The 23995-nt window shown below is 43.4% G+C and overlaps 2 protein-coding genes across 2 annotated transcripts; both read left to right on the top strand.

The window, feature by feature from the left end:
- Window positions 1-10500: 10500 nt before the first annotated feature.
- LOC104110491 (trans-resveratrol di-O-methyltransferase-like) lies at window positions 10501-12308 on the top strand. Its single transcript, XM_009620004.2, has 2 exons — window positions 10501-11277; window positions 11705-12308. The coding sequence occupies exons 1-2, from the start codon at window positions 10501-10503 to the stop codon at window positions 11996-11998; spliced, it is 1071 nt and encodes a 356-aa protein (XP_009618299.1). The 3' UTR covers window positions 11999-12308.
- A 3435-nt stretch (window positions 12309-15743) lies between these two features.
- LOC138903176 (uncharacterized) lies at window positions 15744-16439 on the top strand. Its single transcript, XM_070191103.1, has one exon. The coding sequence runs from the start codon at window positions 15744-15746 to the stop codon at window positions 16437-16439; it is 696 nt and encodes a 231-aa protein (XP_070047204.1).
- The last annotated feature ends 7556 nt before the right edge of the window (window positions 16440-23995 follow it).

Here is a 23995-nt window from a genome sequence, read left to right as displayed (position 1 = left end):
CCTTCGACCCTACACCAGGCCCTCAAATTCCCAACATCGAGAGGTGTCAAAACGGTGTACGGAGAACAACCAGCCGCAAAGTAAATGTTCACCGTCGAGGAAGCTAAACCAATGTCCTCACCTTCGCCGATAAAAGGATCGGGCTCAGAAGGAGAACGGGACACCAAATAGCAATCACAGACATCGGCTTCGACCCAGCCAGATAACCAGAAGATCGAAGAGGATGATGATCAAAGGTTCCCTCGATCTTTCATGATTCTCAATGAATCCGATGCCACCAAATCAACAATCGAGGAACTAGAGCAAGTCACATTAGTCGAGCACTGGCCCGAACAAAAGGTATACTTGGGAACGGGGTTGAGCCCTGAACTCAGGAAGAAACTCATTCAATTTCTTATCGATAACATCGATTGTTTTGCCTGGTCCCATTTAGATATAACAGCGATCCCGCCGGACATAACGACACATCGGCTAAGTTTGGACCCTAGGTTTAGACTGGTGAAGCAAAAGAGAAGACCCTAGTCCGAGGGAAAGAACGCATTCATAAAGGACGAGGTAACCAAGATTCTCAAAGTAGGGTCCATTCGGGAGGTGAAACATCCCGAATGGTTAGCCAACGTAGTTGTAGTGCCTAAAAAGGGAACAAACTTAGAATGTGTGTGGACTATAAGGATTTGAACAAAGCATGCCCCAAAGATTCCTTTTTGCTGCCCAACATCGATCGCATGATCGATGCCACGGCCGGCCACGAGATCCTCACTTTTCTCGCTGCCTATTCCGGGTATAATCAAATCCAGATGAACCCGGAGGACCAGGAAAAGACTTCATTTGTCACCAAATATGGAACGTATTGTTATAATGTGATGCCCTTCGGGCTAAAGAATGCAGGGGCTACTTACCAATGCCTAGTAAATAAAATGTTCGAAGAACAAATAGAAAAATCAATGGAAGTTTATATTGATGACATGCTAGTTAAATCCCTACACGCAGAGGATCATTTGACCCATTTTGAGGAAATACAACATGAAGCTCAACCTCGAAAAATATGCTTTCGGGGTCGGTTCGGGCAAGTTCCTCGGCTTCATGGTGTCACATCGGGGAATAGAGTTTAACCCCGATAAAATCAAGGCCATTGAAGACATCGTCGTTGTGGACAGCGTGAAAGCCGTACAAAGGCTAACGGGTCGGATTGCAGCCTTAGGCCGGTTCATTTCAAGATCATGTGATTGAAGTCACAAATTTTTCACTCTACTCAAAAAGAAGAACGATTTTGCTTAGACCCCGGAGTGCCAACAAGCATTAGAGGAACTAAAACGATATCTATCAAGCCCACCACTACTTCACACTCCAAAAATAGACGAAAAACATTGTTTGTACTTGGCAGTATCGGAAGTCGCCGTAAGCGGTGTCCTAGTTCGAGAAGAGCAAGGTACGTAATTTCCCGTTTATTATATGAGCCGAACCTTAGGAGAAGCGGAAACTAGATATCCTCTCCTAGAAAAATTGGCACTTGCACTGATAAGCGCCTCTAGAAAGTTAAGGTTGTACTTTCAATGTCATCCCATATGCGTATTAACCACTTACCCGCTTCGTAATATTTTGCACAAACCCGAGTTATCAGGCCGACTGGCCAAATGGGTCGTCGAATTCAGTGGGTACGATATCGAATATCAACCCCGTACGGCCATCAAGTCTCCAATTTTAGCAGACTTCGTGGCCGATTTCACGCCAACTCTCGTACCCGTAGTCGAAAAAGAACTCCTGTTGAAATCAGGTACATCATCGGGGGTATGGATCCTTTTTACGGACAGGGCTTCGAACGTGAAAGGGTCCGGGCTGGGCATAGTTTTGAAACCACCCACGGGTAACACTATTAGGCAATCTATTAAAACTATCAGGTTGACTAACAACGAGGCCGAGTATGAAGCCATGATTGCAGGTCTCGAGCTAGCTAGAAACTTGGGAGCAAAAGTCATTGAAGCCAATTGTGACTCTTTGCTGATGGTGAGTCAAGTAAACAAAACCTTCGAAGTTCGAGAAGGTAGAATGCAAAGGTATTTAGATAAACTGCTTGTCACTTTGCACCATTTCAAACAATGGACTTTATGGCATGTTCCACGAGAACAGAATAATGAGGCCGATGTGCTTGCGAATTTGGGATCATCGGTCGAGGTAGATGACTTGGATTCGGGGAATGTTGTTCAACTTTCGAGATCGGGAATCGAAGATGGTCACGCCGAGATAAATTCTACAAGCTTAACCTGGGATTGAAGAAACAAATATATTGAATACTTAAAAAGCGAAAAGCTCTCATCGGACCCTAAAGATTCTAGGACCCTACAGACTAAAGCTACTCGATTCACATTGGCTTCTGACGGGACATTGTACCGTAGAATATTCGATGGACCGTTAGAAGTATACTTGGGTCCTGGAGATACCGATTACATCCTACGGGAAGTGCACGAGGGCACTTGCGGGAATCACTCTGGGGCCGATACATTAGTTCAAAAAATAATCAGAGCAGGGTATTATTGGATTGATATGGGCAAAGATGCGAAGGAATTTGTTCGTAAATGTGACAAATGTCAAAGGTGTGCACCAATGATCCATCAACCCGGAGAGAAACTCCACTCAGTCCTATCCCCATGGCCGTTCATGAAATGGGGAATGGATATCGTCGGCCCTCTACCATCGACCCCAGGTAGAGCCAAATTCATTTTATTTATGACTGACTATTTTTCTAAATGGGTTGAAGCGTAGGCATTCGAGAAAATAAGAGAGAAAGAAGTTATAGACTTTATTTGGGATCATATCATATGCTGATTCGGGATACCCGCCAAAATAGTATGTGACAATGGAAAATAATTCGTTGGCAGCAAAGTAACAAGATTCCTCGAAGACCACAAAATAAGAAGGATACTATCGACGCCATACCACCCAAGCAGTAATGGACAGGCCGAATCAACAAACAAAACTGTCATTCAAAACCTAAAGAAGAGGTTAAACGCCGCTAAAGGAAAATGGAGAGAAATCCTGCCCGAAGTCCTTTGGGCATATCGGACGACGTCAAAATCCAGTACGGGGGCGACCCCATTCTCCTTAGTATATGGGACCGAAGCATTGATATCGGTCGATGTTGGTGAACACAATGCCAGATTTTGATTCGTGATGGAAGAATCAAATAGCGAGGCTATGAATACCAGCCTCGAATTATCGGACGAAAGACGAGAAGTTGTTCTCGTCCAATTGGCCGCCCAAAAGTAGCGAATCGAAAGATATTATAATCGAAGAACCAAGCTCCGCCATTTCAAGCCCGAGGACTTAGTGTTAAGAAAAGTTACCATCAATACCCGAAATCCGAACGAAGGAAAACTAGGACCGAATTGGGAAAGACCATATCAGGTACTCGAGAACATCGGAAAGGGATCATACAGGCTCGACATTATAAACGGCAAACAGCTATCAAGCAGCTGGAATATATCACATCTAAAACGGTACTACTGCGAAGGTACGACCTTTCCATATTCATTTACATTTCAAAACTGACCCCTGCAGAAGTCCGAAAGAGAGCTAAGATGGATCTTTCGCTTGAAAGCACACGTTGCATTCTTTTTCCCTTAGACCGGTTTTATCCCAAATGGGTTTTTCGGCAAGGTTTTTAATGAGGCAACCATTGATCGTGCTACACCTACAACAATATCCGAGGCCTCTTTACAATTGACCTCGAATATCGAGGGGGCATTAGGCCCTCAAATACATCGAGTTCAGATGCAAGAAAGTTATTTCACAACAACAAGGTTCCAATAGGAAAAATTGTAAGAGCCAAATGGTCGAAACGAACCATGCTCATGTAGATTGGCCCGAACCCAGGCGCGAAACATGAACACATGTGTAATAACGTGCGAAGAAAGTTCTCTTCTATATCGGCATCTTATATCCAAGCAAAATTCCTCTATTTGGAGATTTATTATGCAAACATAATCAAGTTAAATTCGACCAATTACGCCTACGGGCTACATTGCATTGAGGTCGAGTCATTCACTCGACTTCTAAGCCTACGGGCTACTTCGACCGTTATGCATACGGGCTACACTGCATCGAGTTCTAGCAAGCACTCACTCGACTGCTAAGCCTACGGGCTACTTCGATCGTTATGCCTACGGGCTACATTGCATCGAGTTTGAATCATTCACTCGACTGCTAAGCCTACGGGCTACTTCGACCGTTATGCATATGGGCTACATTGCATCGAGTTCTAGAAAGCACTCACTCGACTGCTAAGCCTATGGGCTACTTCGATCATTATGCCTACGGGCTACATTGCATCGAGTTCGAATCATTCACTCGACTGCTAAGCCTACGGGCTACTTCGACTGTTATGCCTACGGGCTACATTGCATCGAGTTTGAGCAAGCACTCACTCGACCACTAAGCCTACGGGCTACTTCGACCATTATGCCTACGGGCTACATTGCATCGAGTTCAAATCATTCACTCGACTACTAAGCCTACGGGCTACTTCGATCGTTATGCCTACGGGCTATATTGCATCGAGTTCGAATCATTCACTCGACTGATAAGCCTACGGGCTACTTTTTATTTCGAGTTCGAGCAAGCACTCACCCGACCACTAAGCCTATGGGCTACTTCGACCATTACGCCTACGGGATGCATTGCATTGAGTTCGAATTATTCACTCGACGACTAAAGCCTATGGGCTACTTTTATTTTGAGTTCGAGCAATTACTCACTCGACCATCATGCCTACAGGCTACATTACTTCGAGTTCGAATCATTCACTCGACAATTAAATCCTACGGGCTACTTTCACTTCGAGTTCAAGCAAAGCACTCACTCGACTATTACGCCTATGGATTATATTTCTTCAAGTTCGAATCACTAACTCAACTAGTAAGCCCAAGGGCTACATCACATTGAACAAATCAATAATAGAGACTACAAAATCCAAATTTGGTTGAATTGTTAAGATCCTTGTGAAAACATTTGTAAAGGCACGCATAAAGTCTTCACAAATCGGCCAAAGTTGTCTATATACAAAAATTTCTACATGATTACAAACATAACTATGAGTTAAGCTTCCTGATCACCCTCGGATCCACTCTTGCTACCGTCATCGTCATCATCATCGCCATCAGAAGCCAAGGCTTGAGCTTCAGCTTCGAGCTCTTTAGCCTTTTATTTCTTCAGTAAGGTCGAAACCCTGAACATGTATCTCCTCGAGGGTCTCCCTCCGAGACCTACATTTGGCAAGTTCGGCAATCTAATGTGCTCGGGTGTTAGCAGTATCCGCCGCCTCTCGTGCCTCCATCTGAGCAGCCTCGCATCAGCCCGATACACGGCAATGGACTTATCTGCCAAGATTTTCGACGACTCAACCTCGGCCTTGGCCTCAGCAAGATGGGTTTCAAGATCCTCGATCCTTTTCGCTTGAGCCGAACTCTTTTGCTTAACGTTTCGAAGATGTACATCGGCCGATAATAAGTTGGTCAAAATGGTCTCTTTTTTCGTAGCCAGGCGATCGATAGTCTCCTTCCACCGATTACATTCGGCTTTGATTTGATCGACTTCTTCCCGAAGTGACCCGATCATTTCAAACTTTTGCTGCAGCTGAGACAACAAAGGGTTAACTTCCACAGTCGAGTCAAACACATACTTTAACAGAACGAGGCTCACCTGCTTGTCAAGTTCGGCCTCCTCTTCACGAGCCTTAGCCAAATCCGCTTGGAAGTCCTTTATAGCCTCGTCCTTTTGGCTGCAAAGAAGCCGCAAGGCGTCTCTCTCCCTCGAGACCTTCTGTAGCTCGACCTCACACTGTCTAAGGTCGACCCGAAATCTACTAATGGCCTGCACAGTAGGGAAAGAACACGAGTCAAATTCGGAAAAGAACAAAGAAACCAAGTATAGTAAAATCATTACCCGAGTAATGAAACGTTGGGCCTCTTCCAGTAGAAGAGAAGCGTCCCCGATATCGGAAGCATCACCGACTCCGGTAAAGCAATCCCGAAAGGGATCCCCTGCACTAGAGCCTCCGCCCATATCGGGGGTCTTCAATTCTCGAGCTTCCTTTAACGCCTCCTCAGAAAAGGTGGGAAGAGAAGGCGAATAACCCACTGTCATAGTCCCAAGTGAATCACTCGGGGCGTTCCGATCAAGACTCGGGATCCCGAAGTCAACCCCGACCGGTACAGCTGCCATCGGTTCAGGAGCTTCGGTGACCTCGATAGCTCTGGCAGATCGGGACACCAAGGTCAAGGCACCTCCTTCTTTCTCTTCTTCTTCTTCATCTTCTTCTTCTCTCAATCGTTGGACCGAGTCAATCTAAAGGGCAATTGCCTTCCTCCTCACCCTTCGAGTTTCGGTCTTAGGGCCCTCTGATCGAGAGGCAGCTTTGCACTTCTTGTCTTTCCCCGATTTCGGGACCGGGGACTTGGTTCCTTCTTCACCGCTCGAAGGCCTCAAAACGGCATCCTTGGTTACGCCTGCATGAAAGGAAATCGGTAACGAATGGAGCACAAAGAGCGCTTCGAAGGAAACGAGAAGTAAAACCTTACCATGGTTCTTGGCTTCTCATCTGCCTTTAGCCAAATCACGCCAAGCGTGTTCGGCATAAGAGGAAGTCGAGGTTAACTTCCGAACCCAATCCTCGAGGTTGGGCACCGCTTGTAGCATTCAAGGGGAAGCTGTATATCGGGAAGAAACATAAAAAAAATACAAAAGGCAACGTCTTATGAGAACAACTTACGGTCGAAATTCCATTCCTCGGGGAACGGCATCTTCTCTTCCGGAATAAGGTCACGGGTCCTCACCCGAATATAACGCCCCATCCAACCCCGATCCTTGTCTTCGTCGATGCTCGACATCAAAGCCTTCGATGTCCGACGATGAAGTATGATTAATCCTTGAAAGATTTGATGTCGATACAACCGTATGAGGTGATTCAGGGAAAAATCCAGTCCCCCCCGGCTTTGGTGGAGAAGAAGCGAAGTAGGATTACTATACGCCACAGAAAGGGAAAAATCTCACCAAGGGTGACCTGATATCTCTTGCAAAAATCGATGATCACCGGGTCGACCGGACCCAATGTGAAGGGATAAGTGTAAACACTTAAAAAATCCTCCACATGGGTGACGACACTCTCTTCGGGGGATGGAATTTGCAACATAACCTTGGAACCCTAGTTGCAGTCTTTTCTAACGGCCTCGAGATGACCCTCCGTTATAGAGCACATATACATCGACACGTGCTCGTATCGACCCGGGACGGATGAAGGATTCTCAACCTTAAAATCGATCTTTAGAGTACACGGGCCGGGAATGTAGTCATAGGTGGACGGCTTCACTGGCGCCTTGTCGCCGGACGACCATGAAGAAGAAGCTTTCTCCTTCTGAGGCACAGTTTTCGAAGTCTTGGCCATTAATATGGGAGGAAGAAAGATAAAGAAAAGTGAAAAATTAACGACACCAAAACTCTGGTAGCAACAAGAAAGGAATAAAAGATGAGAAAATTTGGGGGAGTGAACGCGTGAAAGAAGTAAATGATATATGGAAGAGCAATTTATAGGCTCGCATCGTGACGGTTCAATATCACAGGTGGCTGACCGCCATCTGTCAAGCATTAAATACTTTGAAAGGCTGAATCGATAGGACAACTATCATATACGTCATAATCGATCCCTGTGAGAACGTCGGCTTATGACCCGATCGAACCACCAAAATCACATCGATTCTCACCGCATCCTTCGTGAGAAACGAGGGGACTATCTATATACGGTCGAAATAGATTTTGGCATTCCTACGTTCGATCGAGTTCGAGTGTTAAAAAGTAGGAATGAGATTTTAGGAGTGAACTCCGAAGTCGGTACTAACGAGCCTCGAGCCCGAAGGTCGCTCGAGGAGTCAGCTCGATAACCCTATCGAGCCCGTGACCGAATCGATTCGCAAGGCACTGCTTCGAGGTCGAAAATGCGCGACACCCATCTCGAAGATCGAACTTGAGCCAAGACCGAAGGGCCCGACCCAGTAACAAGTTCGAGCCAGTATCGAGCTCACAGACAAGAGTCGTTGTGACCGCACCAAGAGAGAGAATCTTGGCGGGAATCAAGGAAGAGACAAGTTATCATGGGCCTTCCACTATATGTTTTATTTTATTATTTTTTGTAATGACCATCTTCTATAAAAGGGGAATCCTTGTAAGCTAAAGGGCAGAGACAAAAAATCACTTCTCAGATTAAAAGATATCCCTTTGTGTTTGCTTTATTTTATCTCATTCATTCTTATTGCCCGCTATTTTTATTCTCATAGTCAAGAATATACGTATCTCTATTTCTCTACACGATTTATATTGAATTGTATCGCATATCTTTAGAACCATACACAAAATCTAACGTTATCCGATTTTTTCGATAAACAGTGCTGAAATTACATTCACGACTGTAAGAAAAATGGCGGGGTAATGGTGAAGTTAGAACGGAACGTATCAATGAGGGCTTCACGGCGTTAGAGAAATAATCAGCGGTACGTTTTAGAAGTCTTGGTGAGGCGTCTATTTTTTCGAGCCGCCTAAACTTTCAAAGCACGGTGCTGCAAGTTGACGCCGTCCGATTAGATATCATCACTGGAATTTCCTCTGGGAGTTGCACTGGAAGTGGTGGAGTTTGATTTTTGTAGCTCTTGCATCCAAGGTCCATCATATTGCCAAGTAAATTTGAAAATTGGTGCCTTTTGTCCTAAAATATGAGGTTTTCGAAGCTTTCTAGAAGGATTAAACAGAAAGAGAGTAATTTGTTCATGTGGTTTCGTTGTTAATATGGAGGTGATAGCTGTAATAATGGTGAAGGTGGAGAGATCAGTGGACGGGAGAGAGAGGGGCGGAAGGAGAGAGAAAAATATTGAACAACAAAATATAGGTGTTCCACGCTATTACAAGAAGCGTGGTACACGCATTGTGCCGCATCAGATTAATGTGTCTAATCGGACAGTTTAAATATAGATAAAATGTTTCATGGGAAATTGTCTTAGTTAAAGTGCCTAGGTAAAAATTGGTGTAAGTTTAAGGGGTTATATATATGTATTTGGCCTTATTATATAGTTAAACTTTTCTCCCTTTCTTTTATTATTCCAGTAGGTTCTAACCTGGCCTCGTCACTATTCTACTGCGTTTAGGCTTGACACTTATTGGGTACCGTTGTGATGCACTCATACTATATTTCTGCACATCTTTTTGTGCAGATCCAGGTACATCTTATCAGACCAGGCATCAGTGAATTAGCCGTACGAGAAGACTTCGAGGTATATCTATCAGTGTCCGCAAATTTCGGAGTCCCCTTCTATCTTATTATGTTGTCTTCCTTATTTCCTTTAGACTCTGATGTATAGAGACATTGGGAATAAATTCTTAGAAGATTGTGACTTATTCCTATAGGGTTTTGGGAGTTGAAATTGTTAAATTTGCAGTTCTTATTTGTTCAACTGTTAAGGATTAAATTTCAATTTATATTCAGTTATTCCGCATGGATAGGCTTATCTAGTCTTAAAGACTAGGTGCCATCACGACATCCTACGGAGGGAATTTGGGGTCGTGACAAGTTGGTATAAGAGCTCTACGTTCATAGGTGTTATGAGTCACAAGCAGGTTTAGTAGAGTCTCGCAGATCGGTACGGAGACGTCTGTATTTATCTTCGGGAGGCTATGGAACTGTTAGGAAAATGTTCACTTCTTTGATTCCTTATAGTGCGCATTGTTGACTTCAAAATTATAAACTCTTGTCTTTCTATTTTCTCACAGATGGTGAGGACACACACAACTGGATCTGATGATCAGATATCCATGCCCCTTGTTGGAGCCGCAAGAGGACGCGGCCGGAGCAGAGGCCGTGCCAGAGGCTGAGGAAGACTACGTGGTGCAGCCAGAGCACCTGCACGAGCTGCTGCATCAGAACTACCAGTAGCTCTAGTTGGAGAACAGGCACCTGAGATGCCTGTTACTACCCTGCACTTCAGGAGACTCTTGCCCAGTTCTTGAGCATGTTTGGCACTCTAACTCAGGCAGGGTTGATTCCACTTTAAGCCGAATATCAATCACGTATCAAATCAACTCTTCAAATACAAGCACTTGATGTTTCTAAACTATTAACAATATAATAGGAGTACTGTTTAGCCCAAACTTACAATAACAACAAAATTCATGAAGGGGTCAAGCTCTTGCTCGGCCAATTCGGATTAGAGAAAACTTCAAAAATTAAATAAGATTCTGCTGCTGGCGGACGGTTAGAATATCTATTAATAATAGGATAGTATATTACTTGTGGAGTTGGATCTTCTGCACAACAGTTGCATGAATATTCCACTTCATAAATTCCAAAAGAAAGTAAGGACAATCAAATACTCCATATGGAGTTAAGTTACTTCTTGTTAGATTTATACAAGTTGAGATATAAATGCATAGCATATCTAAAAGATCACAAACTAATTGAAACTTTACATGGCTGATAATAATGAGAACCTTACTCCTAGTGAACTTCTTCGAGCTGAAGCTCATTCGTGGAACCAGCTTTATTACTTCATAGAACCTGTAGCATTGAAGTGTGCACTTCAATTGGGCATACCTAATGCCATCACCAAACATAGCAAACCAATGACTCTTTCCGAACTTATCGCTGCCCTCCCTATCAATCCTTCTAAATCTCACTACTTTCACCGCCTTACACGAATATTAGTTCATTATGGCTTGTTAATTCTACATAAATCTGAAGGTCGCGACAATGAAAATGATGATGAAGGGTATTATTCACTTGCAACAGCTGATCGCTATGCAGTGAAGAATGCAACCTGGAAATTGATGGAAGAGCAAGATACATTTTTTCTAAAAGCATGGAATTCTATGAGTGATTGGTTCAAGAATGAGGATCCAAGTGCGTTTTACACTGCATATGGAGACCTTTTCTGGGATAAACTTTCAAGAGATCCGAGCATTGGTAATTGGTTTAACGAGATCATGGCTAAAGAATCGCGATCATTCATGAAAGTGTTATTGGAATATAAGTATAAAGATGTGTTCGACGGATTGACATCTATAGTGGATGTTGGAGGAGGGACTGGAACTGTTGCAATGGCCATAGCCAAAACTTTCCCTGACATGAAATGCACAGTACTTGATCTTCCACGTCTGGTGGCTAACTTACAGGGAAGCGAAAACTTGGAGTTTGTAGCAGCAGATATGTTCCAGAAAATTCCCCCAGCTAATGCTGTCTTACTCAAGGTAAATATTCAGTATGGACTTTGCCTAATAATTCCCCTATTTCATCAATTTTTGTACAATTGATGTTTAAACTTTTTTCAAAACAATGGAATGTACAAGCATTAGTCTTGATCTGTATTCTAACAGGTAAGTTGGTACATTCAGCAATACGCAACTATTAACTGTCCCACATTGGTTGAGCGATGTTTTCTCCATATATGGTCTTGACACATTTTCATGTGTGAACGTGATTATTTTTCATGTGTCAAACACGTAATTTTTTAACTTTTGAGTAGCGGTTTTTGATACCATACATACCGAAGAGTGTGACCAATTCATTTTAAAGTTTAAACTGTTAGAGATAAAGAGCACACTTTTAATAATTTAATTATATTATGTCTCAATACATTCTTCTTCTATTACTACTTCGGACATGTTAATTGAGCAGTCAATTTTGCACGATTGGAATGACAAAGAGTGTGTGAGAATTTTGAAAAACTCCAAGAAGGCAATAACAGGAAGGGGAAAAGCTATCATTATAGAGATGGTGATGGAAAATCCAGAGATGGATGATGAATCTGTCCAAGCACAACTCTTGATAGACATGGTGATAATGGTTTTCTTAGGTAGCAAAGAAAGGAACAAGCAAGAATGGGAGAAACTTTTCTTAGATGCTGGTTTTAGTAGCTACAAAATTAACCAGACTCTGGGTTTGAGGTCTGTTATTGAGCTCTACCCTTGATCTCTCATGCTTTTATAAGCTGGTCGGATTAATATTTTGAGAAAAATCCATATTTGCTCTTTACTATTATACGAAATATTTTAATTTTATATCTACTGTTACATTTCGTGTCATTCATACCTTTATCATTAGTACTTTTTTTTTACTTTAACAGCATATGGAATGGAAAAAATGTCAAAATTTACCCACCTACTTTTTACTATGATTTAAACTTTTACTCTACTAAGCATATGGCCTGCATACATATGTACAATCAAGATGACGCAATCAGTAGAAACAAATAACAATCAAGGAGAAGCTGTCAATGCCAAAGCCGCCCAAATCAAAATTGAATCTTCGACGCCGTTTGTTTTCGTTAAAGGTTAAGATGTTTGAATATTTGGATGCGTATCTAAGTGTCATCAATAATTAAGATAGGTTTGTTATCTCAACATCTGAATATATAAGATTTATTTTTATTTAACATGTATACCCCTTGTTCCACTTTTGTGGCACAATTACTATTTTGAAAGTCAAATGAGTTATTTTTTTACTATGATTTTTTCAAATACTTTTTAATTATTTTGAATTGTTAAATACTGTAACTTATAATAATTTTTATATAGTTTCTAAGTAAATTTTATTTCATATAACGTGATAATTCTATGTTTAAATTCACATTGAAAATTAGGTAGTTGAATTTTCATACTTCGAACCATGTCACATAAAGTGGAACGGAAAGTAATAAATAACAATACTGTTTACCCGAAAAATAGATAGAGTTGAATTTATACGCAGTTCCGAGAATATGTGGCATAACTTAACACAAAATGCAAGGATAAATAAAAGTGTAAATATAGATTGGGGAGAATGGTAAAATAGATAAGGTTATCAGGAACAATGAATCTCAGGATTCAACAAATAGAATCAATCTAAGAAATCTGAAAGAACGGTTCTTTATTGTAGAAGAATATAGCCCTTTTATTATAATGTAAGCCTTGGAAAAACTTATTTTACATGAATGGTAACCAAGCCCTTTTATAGTGGAGGGATTTGGCTCTAAGCATAATAAAATAAAAATTCAGTGGGAGACCCATGATAAGTCAGCTTTTCCATAATTTCTGCCAAGATTCTCTCTAGTGGGATTGCAACGGCTTTTGTCTGCGAGCTCGATCTGGCTTAGAACCCTTGATTTTGGTTTGAGCTTGATCTCGGCTCGAACTCATGACCTTGGTTCGAGCCCGATCCTGGCTCGAGCCCTCGAATTGATTCGAGGTCAAAGTTGGTTGGTCTCTGGATTATCGAAACGATAGATCTACTATGTATCATGGTTCGATTTTGATTCGAGCTCGATAATGATATCGAACTCGACACGGATCGGCCTCCCCGGGTTCGAGGTTAGTTCATTCCTCTTTCGGGATCTTACTTCGATAGATCACCGTTCGAACTCGATCGGACGTGCTAAGGCCGAAATCAATTTCGACCGTATAAAGATAGTCCCCTCGTTTCTTAGAAAGAATGTGGCGAGAAACGATATGATTTTAGTCAAACGCGCTAATCAATTGCGCTATGCGGTCTTTTGATTATACCATGTCATTTCCATCGAGTTCGATCATGACGCATCTGGTAGCTGTCCCATTGATTTAGTCTTTCAAGGCATTTAATGCATGTCAGGTGGTGGCCGGCCACTGTTGATACTGAACCGCCATCGCTTGAACCTATAAATAACCCTTTCTTTTATCTTTTACCACTTTTACATCTTCTATCTTCCAAATTTCCCAAGTTCTTCTTCGTACTCTCCAACTTACCAGTAAATCTGTGATTTCTTTCCGCGAAAAACCCCTCTTCAATTCTACCAAATCTTTGTCACTTTCTTCTATTCCTCACCTTTGAATTCGAAAATGGCAAAAACATCGCAAACCATTCCTCAGAAAGAGAAGGCTTCATCTTCATAGTGTGCCGCCGAGGAGACACCGACAGAACCACAGCCTGAGGAGTGTGTTCCCGGGGCGTGTGTCCTTGCTTCAGATTTTAAGGTCGATAAAGGTTCATCGGTCCCTGGCCGGTGTAAGCTGGTATCGAGGTACATGTGTTCAATAATCGAGAAGCACCTCGATCAGCTAAAGAAGGATTGCAATTGGGGTGAAAAGAAATAATAATTCCTACCCCTGACGAAGATATCACTTCTTACTTGAAAGGGTTTTTGAATGTGTATACTTACCCTTTCACTTTAGGTTCACTCGATTCCGTCATTATTGACTTCTGTCAATAATATCAGGTAACCCTAGGCCAGGTCCATCCTTATTTGTGGCGGATCATTATCTTGATCCGATATTTTGTGAGCAAAATTGAGGGGATGCCGTTCATCCTCGATCATCTTATCCGATTGTATCATCCTCGACTTTTTCGAGGAGGGTTAATAAAACTCCAGCGTCAGGCTACCAAGGCTCTGTTCTCTAGTATTGACGAGGACAGGGACCGGGGTTGGATGGGCAGGTTCGTTCGAGTAAGGACTTCAGACCTGATTCCGATTGAAAAGATGCCCTTTCCCGAGGAGTGGAATATGAAACGTAAGTGTGATCTTGTTGTTACTTCTATTTTGTTCTTTCATTTATTCTCTCATCGATACTCATCTTTTTTTTGTGATATAGCAGTTCCCTGGATGCCCGGAGCAGTTCCCGATCTCAAGAACTGGGTATGAGCCCTTGTTTTGACCTCTACATACGCCGAGCGCTCATGGCGTGATTTGTCAAAGGGTCGGTGGGAGGCCAAAAATCACGGTAAGTTCATTTCTTGGACTCTTTGATGATCCGAACGAGGCGGTTTTCAAAATATTTTATTAAGGGTTCCCATATGCAGGCTTGGGTAAAGACGCGGTTTTGAAGCCCTTGCCCAATGAAGAGGGAATTTTGGCCTCTGTCCCAAAGCCGGTGAAGGAAAATAAAAGGAAGAGAGCCTCGGTTCCCGAATATCCAAAACTGAAGAAGAGGACGGCTCATAAGCTGAACAAGAATGCCATTCCTTTGACCGTGGAATCCGTTCTGTGTCTAAGGTATTAAGATGAAGAAGAAGAAGAAGAAGAAGAAGAGAACGATGAGTGCGCTCTGGCGGTCTGAACATAGAGAACCACCGATGCCTCATCGCCGGCTGGATCGATGATGCTCTATGAGGCTCCGCCTCGAACTGAAGATATACCGAAGAAAGATTCGGGTAGAGTCCCCGAACTATCGGATATAGAAGACGCGTCTCATCGGAATCAACCAGCAGGGGATATGATCGAAGAGCCCCTCGAACCTCTTCGAACCAAGGGGAATGCTCCAGGCGAGCCATTTGGGGCAGCAGCAATCGAGAATTCGCCTACCTTTCCCGCTTTTTCCGCAGGGGTGATTCGGGAAGCTCAAGCTCTAGGAGCCCTCGATCTAGACAGGCCTCACGATGGAGAAAATTCCTTTCGTGACCTGTTTACTGGCATTGAGGATATTGCCGGTGCTGGTGATGAATCAGATCTTTTTCACGGATTGTGGCAGGCTTTGAATCAGGTGAGCTTTTAAAACTATTTTGTCGGTACTATCTTCATGTTCATTTTTCATTAACTTCGCTTCTTGTTTCTTTGTAGGCAGCAGCAGTTCATCGAGAATAATTTTCTCGGTCCCAGAACGAGCTGTATCGATACGCGGCCGACCTACAACGGGCTACTGACGAGAGGAACTCCCTTGGACTTTCCTTAGGGCAGAGAGAGGAGGAAATAAAAGACCTCTGTGCTGAGATGGCTAAGGCTTACCGAGATCAGACCGATTTGTCTGAGCAGGTAATGATACTTTTGAAGGCCTATGGGCTTGATACCGGAACGATAGCTAACATTTCGATCTCACAGCTGCAGCAAAAAATCGAGATGATCGGGAAGCTTCGTGAGGAGGTCAACGTGATAAGAACGGAGTCTTTGCGGTGGAAAGAAGGTATGGAGCGCTTTGCTACAAAAAAAGAGATTGCTCGAGCCCAGTTATCATCGTCCGAAACCCAACTTCAGAAGATAAAGGAAAAAGGCTTGGTTCAAGCAAGAAGAATTGAGGAGCTTGAGGCTCGGTTGGCCTCTGTACTTGCCAAGGCCGAATTCGATGCCAAAAAGGCAAAGGCCGATGTGGATGCGCTCGTGGCCGTCTATCGGGCCGATGCTAAAGCTACCCAAGTCCAGGCAAGAGAGGCAGCCGAGTCCGCCGATATTCGAGCGCATTGGGTCGCCGAACTTGCTAAGTGCCAATCCAGAAGGGAAACTCTCAAGGAGATCCATGCTCGTGGCTTTGATCTCGCTGAAGAGATAAAAAGGGCCAAAGAACTCAAAGACGATGCTGAATCCTTGGTTTCAAATGGCGATGACGATGAGAGCAATAGCGTATCTGAAAATTGGGGGGGGGGGAGCCTGATAAAGAAGAGACCGCTCCTGGTTGAGAAGTTTAGTTCTTAGTTTTTACGTTGTAATCTCCCATGCAGATAAATTTGTATATAGACATATCTCCCTTTTTGCCGACTTGCTTCTGCTTTTCACAATGATTTAAACAACTTAATCAAATTTGGACTTCGTAGCTTCTGTAACCGAGCGAGCGCTTACTCAAAACTTGGGGCAATGCAGCCCTTTAGGCTTATTAGTTGTCAAGGATTCGATCTTGAAGAAATATAGCCCGTAGGCGCAATGGTCGAGTGAGTGTCAGCTCAAACTCGAAGTAATGTAGCCCGTAAGTGCAATGGTCAAGTGAGTGTTTGCTCAAACTCGAAATAAAAATAGCCCCTAGGCTTAGTCGAGTGAATGATTCGAACTCGAAGTAATGTAGCACGTAGGCTTAATGGTCGAGTGAGTGTTTGCTCGAACTCGAAATAAAAATAGCCCGTAGGCTTAGTCGAGTGAATAATTCGAACTCGAAGTAATGTAGCCCGTAGGCTTAATGGTCGAGTGAGTGTTTGCTCGAACTCGAAATAAAAATAGCATGTAGGCTTAGTCGAGTGAATGAGTAGAACTCGAAGCAATGTAGCCCGTAGGCTTAATGGTCGAGTGAGTGTTTGCTCGAACTCAAAATAAAAATAGCCCATAGTCTTAGTCGAGTGAATGATTCGAACTCAAAGCAATGTAGCCCGTAGGCTTAATGGTCGAGTGAGTGTTTGCTCGAACTCGAAACAAAAATAGCATGTAGGCTTAGTCGAGTGAATGATTCGGACTCGAAGTAATGTAGTCCGTAGGCTTAATGGTCGAGTGAGTGTTTGCTCGAACTCGAAACAAAAATAGCCTGTAGGCTTAGTCGTCGAGTTTATCTTAATTCTGATTGCTTAATAAATCTTAAAATAGAGGAATTTTCCTTGGATATAAGACGCCAATAAAGAAGAGAACTTTCTTCGCACGTTATTACATGCCTGGGTTCGGGCCAATCTATATGAGCATGGTTCGTTTCGACCATTTGGCTCTTACAATTTTTCCTATTGAAACCCTGTTGTTGTGAAATAACTTTCTTGCGAGATCTCGGACATTGTTGTAAATGTTGTACGATCAATGGTTGCCTCATTAAAAACCTTACCGAAAAACCCATTTGGGATAAAACCAATCTAAGGGAAAAAGAGTGCAACGCGTGCTTCCAAGAGAGAGACCCGTCTTAGCCCTTGTTCGGACTTCTGCAGGAGTCAGTTTTTTAGATATAAACAGATATGGAAAGGTTGTACCTTAGCAGTAGTACCGTTTTAGATGTGATACATTCCAGCTGCTTGATAGCTGTTTGCCGTTTATAATGCCGAGCCTATACGATCCCTTTCCGATGTTCTTGAGCACCTGATATGGTCCTTCCCAATTCGGTCCTAGTTTCCCTTCGTTCGGATTTCGGGTACTAATGGTAATTTTTCTCAACACTAAGTCCCCAGGCATGAAATGGCGGAGCTTGGTTCTTCGATTATAATATCTTTCGATTCGCTGCTTTTGGGCAGCCAATTGGACGAGAGCAGCTTCTCGTCTTTCGTCCGATAGTTCGAGGCTTGTATTCATAGCCTTGTTATTTGATTCTTCCATCGCGAATCAAAATCTGGCACTGGGTTCACCTACTTCAACTGGTATCAATGCTTCAGATCCATATACTAAGGAGAATGGGGTCGCCCTTGTACTGGATTTTGACGTTGTTCGATATGCCCAAAGGACTTCGGGCAGGATATCTCTCCATCTCCCTTTAGCGTCGTCCAACCTCTTCTTTAAGTTTTGAATGACAGTTTTGTTTGTTGATTCGGCCTGCCCATTCCCACTGGGGTGGTATGGCGTCGATAGTATCTTTCTTATCTTGTAGTCTTCGAGGAATCTTGTTACTTTGCTGCCAATGAATTGTTTTCCATTGTCACATACTATTTTGGCAGGAATCCTGAATCGGCATATGATATGATCCCAAATAAAGTCTATAACTTCTTTCTCTCTTATTTTCTCGAACGCCTGCGCTTCAACCCATTTAGAAAAATAGTCTGTCATAAGTAAAATGAATTTGGCTTTACTTGGGGTCGATGGCAGAGGGCCGACGATATTCATTCCCCATTTCATGAATGGCCATGGGGATAGGACCGAGTGGAGTTGTTCTACGGGTTGGTGGATCATCGGTGCGAACCTTTGGCATTTGTCATATTTACGAACAAATTCCTTCGCATCTTTGCCCATATCGACCCAATAATACCCTACTCTGATTATTTTTTGAACTAACGTATCTGTTCCAGAGTGATTCCCGCAAGTACCCTCGTGCACTTCCCGTAGGATATAATCGGTATCTCCCGGACCCAAGCACACTGCCAACGGTCCATCGAACGTTCTTCGGTACAACGTTCCGTCCGGAGCCAATGTGAATCGAGCAGCTTTAGTCCGTAGGGTTCTGGAATCCTTAGGGTCCGATGGGAGTTTTCCGCTCTCCAAGTATTGAATATACTTATTTCTCCAATCCCTGGTTAACATTGTAGAATTTATTTCGGCGTGACCTTCTTCGATTACCGATCTCGAAAGTTGAACAACATTCCCCGAATCATCTACCTCGACCGACGACCCCAAATTCGCAAGCGCATCGGCCTATTATTCTGTTCCCGTGGTACATGCCGTAAAGTCCATTGTTTGAAATGGTGCAAAGTGACAAGCAGTTTATCTAAATACCTTTGCATCCTACTTTATCGAACTTCGAAGATTTTGTTTACTTGACTCACCACCAGCAAGGAGTCGCAATTGGCTTCAATGACTTCTGCTCCCAAGTTTCTCGCTAGCTCGAGACCTGCAATCATGGCTTCATACTCGGCCTCGTTATTAGTCAACCTGACAGTTTTAATAGATTGCCTAATAGTACTACCCGTGGGTGGTTTCAAAACTATGCCCAGCCCGGACCCTTTTACGTTAGAAGCCCCGTCCGTAAAAAGGATCCATACCCCCGATGATGTACCTGATTTCAATAGTTCTTTTTCGACTTCGGGTACGAGTGTTGGCGTGAAATCGGCCACGAAGTCTGCCAAAATTTGAGACTTGATGGCCGTGCGGGGTTGATATTCAATATCGTACCCACTGAGTTTGACGGCCCATTTGGCCAGTCGGCCTGATAACTCGGGTTTGTGCAAAATATTACGAAGCGGGTAAGTGGTTAACACACATATGGGATGATATTGAAAGTACGGCCTTAACTTTCTTGAGGTGCTTATCTGTGCAAGCGCCAATTTTTATAAGAGAGGATATCTAGTTTCCGCTTCTCCTAAGGTTCTACTCATATAATAAATGGGGAATTGCGTACCTTACTCTTCCCGAACTAGGACACCGCTTACGGCGACTTTCGATACTTCCAAGTACAAAAGAAGTTTTTCGTCTGTTTTTGGAGTGTGAAGTAGTGGTGGGCTTGATAGATATCGCTTTAGTTCCTCTAATGCTTGTTGGCACTCCGGGGTCCAAGCAAAATTGTTCTTCTTTTTGAGTAGAGAGAAAAATTTGTGACTTCGGTCAGATCATCTTGAGATGAACCGGCTTAAGGCTGCAATCCGACCTGTTAGCCTTTGTACGGCCGTCAGGCTGTCCACAACGACGATGTCTACGATGACCTTGATTTTATCGGGGTTAATCTCTATTCCCCGATGTGATACCATGAAGCCGAGGAACTTGCCCGAACCGACCCCGAAAGCACATTTCTCGGGGTTGAGCTTCATATTGTATTTCCTTAAAATCTCAAACGTTTCCTGCAAATGGGTCAAATGGTCCTCTGCGTGCACGGATTTAACTAACATGTCATCAATATAAACTTCCATTGATTTTCCTATTTGCTCTTCGAACATTTTATTTACTAGGCGTTGGTAAGTAGCCCTTGCGTTTTTTAGCCCGAAGGGCATAACATTATAACAATACGTTCCATATTTGGTGACAAACGAAGTCTTTTCCTGGTCCTCTAGGTTCATCTGGATTTGATTATACTCGGAATAGGCATCGAGAAAAGTGAGGGTCTCGTGGCCGGCCGTGGCATCAATCATGCGATCGATGTTAGGCAGCGGAAAGGAATCTTTGGGGCATGCTTTGTCAAAATCCTTATAGTCCACACACATTCTAAGTTTGTTCCCTTTTTTAGGGACTACAACTGCGTTGGCTAGCCATTCGGGATATTTCACCTCCCGAATGGACCCTATTTTGAGAAGCTTGGTTACCTCGTCCTTTATGAATGCGTGTTTTCTCTCTGACTGGGGTCTTCTCTTTTGCTTCACCGGTCTGAACCTGGGGTCCAAACTTAGCCGATGCGTTGTTATGTCCGGCGGGATCCCTGTTATATCTAAATAGGACCATGCAAAACAATCAATGTTATCGATAAGAAATTGAATGAGTTTCTTCCTGAGTTCGGGGCTCAACCCCGTTCCCAAGTATACCTTTCGCTCGGGCCAACACTCGATCAATATGACTTGCTCTAGCTCCTCGATTGTTGATTTGGTGGCATCGAAATCATCGGGAATCACGAAAGATCGAGGGACCCTTTGATCATCATCCTCTTCTATTTTCTGGTTGTCTGGCTGAGTCGAAGCCGATGTCTGTGATTGCTATTTGGTGTCCCGTTCTCCTTCCGGGCCCGATCCTTTTATCGGCGAAAGTGAGGACATTGGTTTAGCTTCGTCGACGGCGAACATTTCCTTTACGGCTGGCTGTTCTCCGTACACCATTTTGACACCTCCCGATGTCGGGAATTTGAGGGCCCGGTGTAGGGTCGAAAGCACAGCTCTTATGTTGTGGATCCATGGCCTTCCGAAAAGGGCGTTATATCTCATATCGCCTTCGATCACGTGAAAATTTGTTTCTTGGATGGTCCTGGAAACGTTTATTGGTAGGATTATCTCACCTTTGGTGGTTTCGCATGCCATGTTAAACGCGATAAGGACCAGAATTACGGGTATGATCTGATCCTGTAGGCCGAGCTGCTCTACTACCTTCAATTGGATGATGTCGGCCGAGGTACCTGGATCTATTAACACACGCTTAATTTTAATTTTATTCATGAGTACGGATATTACCAATGCGTCGTTATAAGGTTGGATGACCCCCTCTGCATCTTCATCATCAAAGGACAAAGTCCCCATGGGCATGTAATCTTGAGTCCGAGATCGCTTTTCCCTCACTATCGATGTTTTAGTGCGTTTAAGTGCTGGTCCCTGAAGGGTATTGATGCCGCCGATGATCATGTGGATGATGTGCTGCGGTTCTTCTTGCTCATTTTGCTTGCTGAAATCCCTGCTTTTAAAATGGTTCTTCGCCCTATCACTCAGGAATTCCCGAAGGTGCCCTTTGTTAAACAAACGAGCTATTTCCTCTCTTAGTTGCTTGCAATCTTCCGTTATGTGGCCATGGGTACCATGATATTCGCACGTTTGATTGGGATTTCTTCGGGCAGGATCAGTCTACATGGGTCGAGGCCATTTGGTGTCTTTGATGCGTCCGATGGCTGACACGAGAGCGGATGCACCAACGCTGAAGTTATATTCTGATAATCGAGGTGCTTCTATAGGAGCGGCATATTTATCGAAGTGTCTCTTACTCATAATCCCCCGAGAACTTTGTCCTTGATCAATCCTTTGATTGTTACGAACTGCATTGCGTGCTGAACCGTTGTTCACCCGATCCGTGACATATGGTCGATATCGGTCTCTGTTCGACCTTCGTTCTCTGTCGATATCCTTTTGGTTTTTAGTAACTGTCTTGTTCTGATGAACGGGTCCGTACAGAGCTCCCAACTGATCATCCTCGACCCTAATTTTTGATTGATATCGGTTGTGTACGTCTACCCAAGTTATCGCTGGATACTCGATCAAATTTTGTTTCAGCCGATGTGATGCTGTCGAACTTAGCTCGTTCAACCCTTGGGTGAAAGCTTGCACGGCCCAATCGTCCGTGACCAGGGGTAATTCTATGCGTTCCATTTGAAATCGGGATACGAATTCCCTCAGCATTTCATCCTGCCTTTGCTTTACTTTGAAGAGGTCTGATTTCCTTGTTGTAACCTCTATGGCACCAGCATGTGCTTTTACGAACGAATCTGCTAACATGGCAAAAGAATTGATGGAATTCGGCGGTAAATTGTGGTACCAGATCATTGCTCCCTTCGAGAGGGTCTCCCCAAACTTTTTCAACAACACGGATTCGATATCATCGTCCTCCAAATCCTTTCCTTTTATAGCACATGTGTAAGAGGTGACATGTTCGTTAGAATCGGTCGTACCGTTATATTTGGGAATTTCGGGCATACGGAATTTTTTGGGGATTGGCTTCGGTGCTGCACTCGACGAAAAAGGCTTTTGTATGAATTTTTTCGAATCAAGCCCCTTTATCATTGGTGGAGCTCCCGGGATTTGATCGACCCTGGCATTGTACATTTCCACCCTCTTGTCATTGGCTTCGACTCGTTTTGTGAGTTCCTCAAGCATTTTAGTAATTCCGGGAGTAGTCCCCAATTCTTGCTCGTTAGATTTCACTATGACGGGCTCTGTTCTGGGGGTGACTTCTCGAAGTGGATTGGAATCCGACCTGCTTTGTGCGCGAGTTTGGCTCTGTAGCTGAGCTATCGCTACTTGTTGGGCTTGTAGCACCTCGAAGATCATACGTAAGCTGGTCCCGATTTCTCCCGTGTTTTGGGTGTCTCGGGCTATGGATCAAGTACCGCCCTGAATGTTTCTTTCCGGTTCGGAACGTTGGTTCGCCTCCAAAGCTATTTGTGAATTGACATCCAATGGTATTCCGGCTCGAATTTCGGGTACTTCGATTCGAGCCTCGGGTGCCAAGTTATCGTTAATTGGCCTTCCGGCCCCGGGTGACAAGTTGGTTATTTCATCTTGAAGGTCGGCTTCGTAATCGATCGGTGAAGCCATTTGATTGGTTGTTATTCGTAGCTGATCCGAAATTCAAGATGTTTTCGGAAATAAGTGCAAAGCACAATGGCGTGTTTTTTTTCAGATTTGTATCAAATGACCACTGTTATCCTCGGCCCCACGGTGGGCGCCAAACTGTTTACCCGAAAAATGGATAGAGTTGAATTTATACGCAGTTCCGAGGATATGTGGTATAACTTAACACAAAATACAAGGATAAATAAAAATATAAATATAGATTGGGGAGAATGCTAAAATAGATAAGGTTATCAGGAACAATGAATCTCAAGATTCCACAAATAGAATCAATCTAAGAAATCTGAAAGAACGGTTCTTTATTGTAGAAGAATATAGCCCTTTTATTACAATGTAAGCCTTGGAAAAACTTGTTTTATAGGAATGGTAACCAAGCCCTTTTATAGTGGAGAGATTTGGCTCTAAGCATAATAAAATAAAAATTCAGTGGGAGGCCTATGATAAGTTAGTTTTTTCATAATTTCTGCCAAGAATCTCTCTAGTGGGATTGCAATAGTTTTTGTCTGCGAGCTCGATCTTGTTTAGAACCCTTGATTTTGGTTTGAGCTTGATCTCGGCTCGAACTCATGACCTTGGTTCGAGTCCGATCCTGGCTCGAGCCCTCGAATTGATTCG

This window comes from Nicotiana tomentosiformis, chromosome 12 (genome assembly GCF_000390325.3).
Source record: "Nicotiana tomentosiformis chromosome 12, ASM39032v3, whole genome shotgun sequence".
Lineage (NCBI taxonomy): Eukaryota > Viridiplantae > Streptophyta > Magnoliopsida > Solanales > Solanaceae > Nicotiana > Nicotiana tomentosiformis.
The sequence above is the reverse complement of the archived record's forward strand: the minus strand, read 5'-3'. Positions and strand labels throughout refer to the sequence as shown.

Excerpts from the sequence above, each read along its gene's own strand:
- LOC138903176 (XM_070191103.1), top strand. The coding sequence starts at position 15,744 with ATGGCTAAGGCTTACCGAGATCAGACCGATTTGTCTGAGCAGGTAATG.
- LOC104110491 (XM_009620004.2), top strand. The coding sequence starts at position 10,501 with ATGGCTGATAATAATGAGAACCTTACTCCTAGTGAACTTCTTCGAGCT. Across the intron at positions 11,278-11,704 it reads CTAATGCTGTCTTACTCAAG|TCAATTTTGCACGATTGGAA; the intron begins GTAAATATTCAG and ends TTAATTGAGCAG.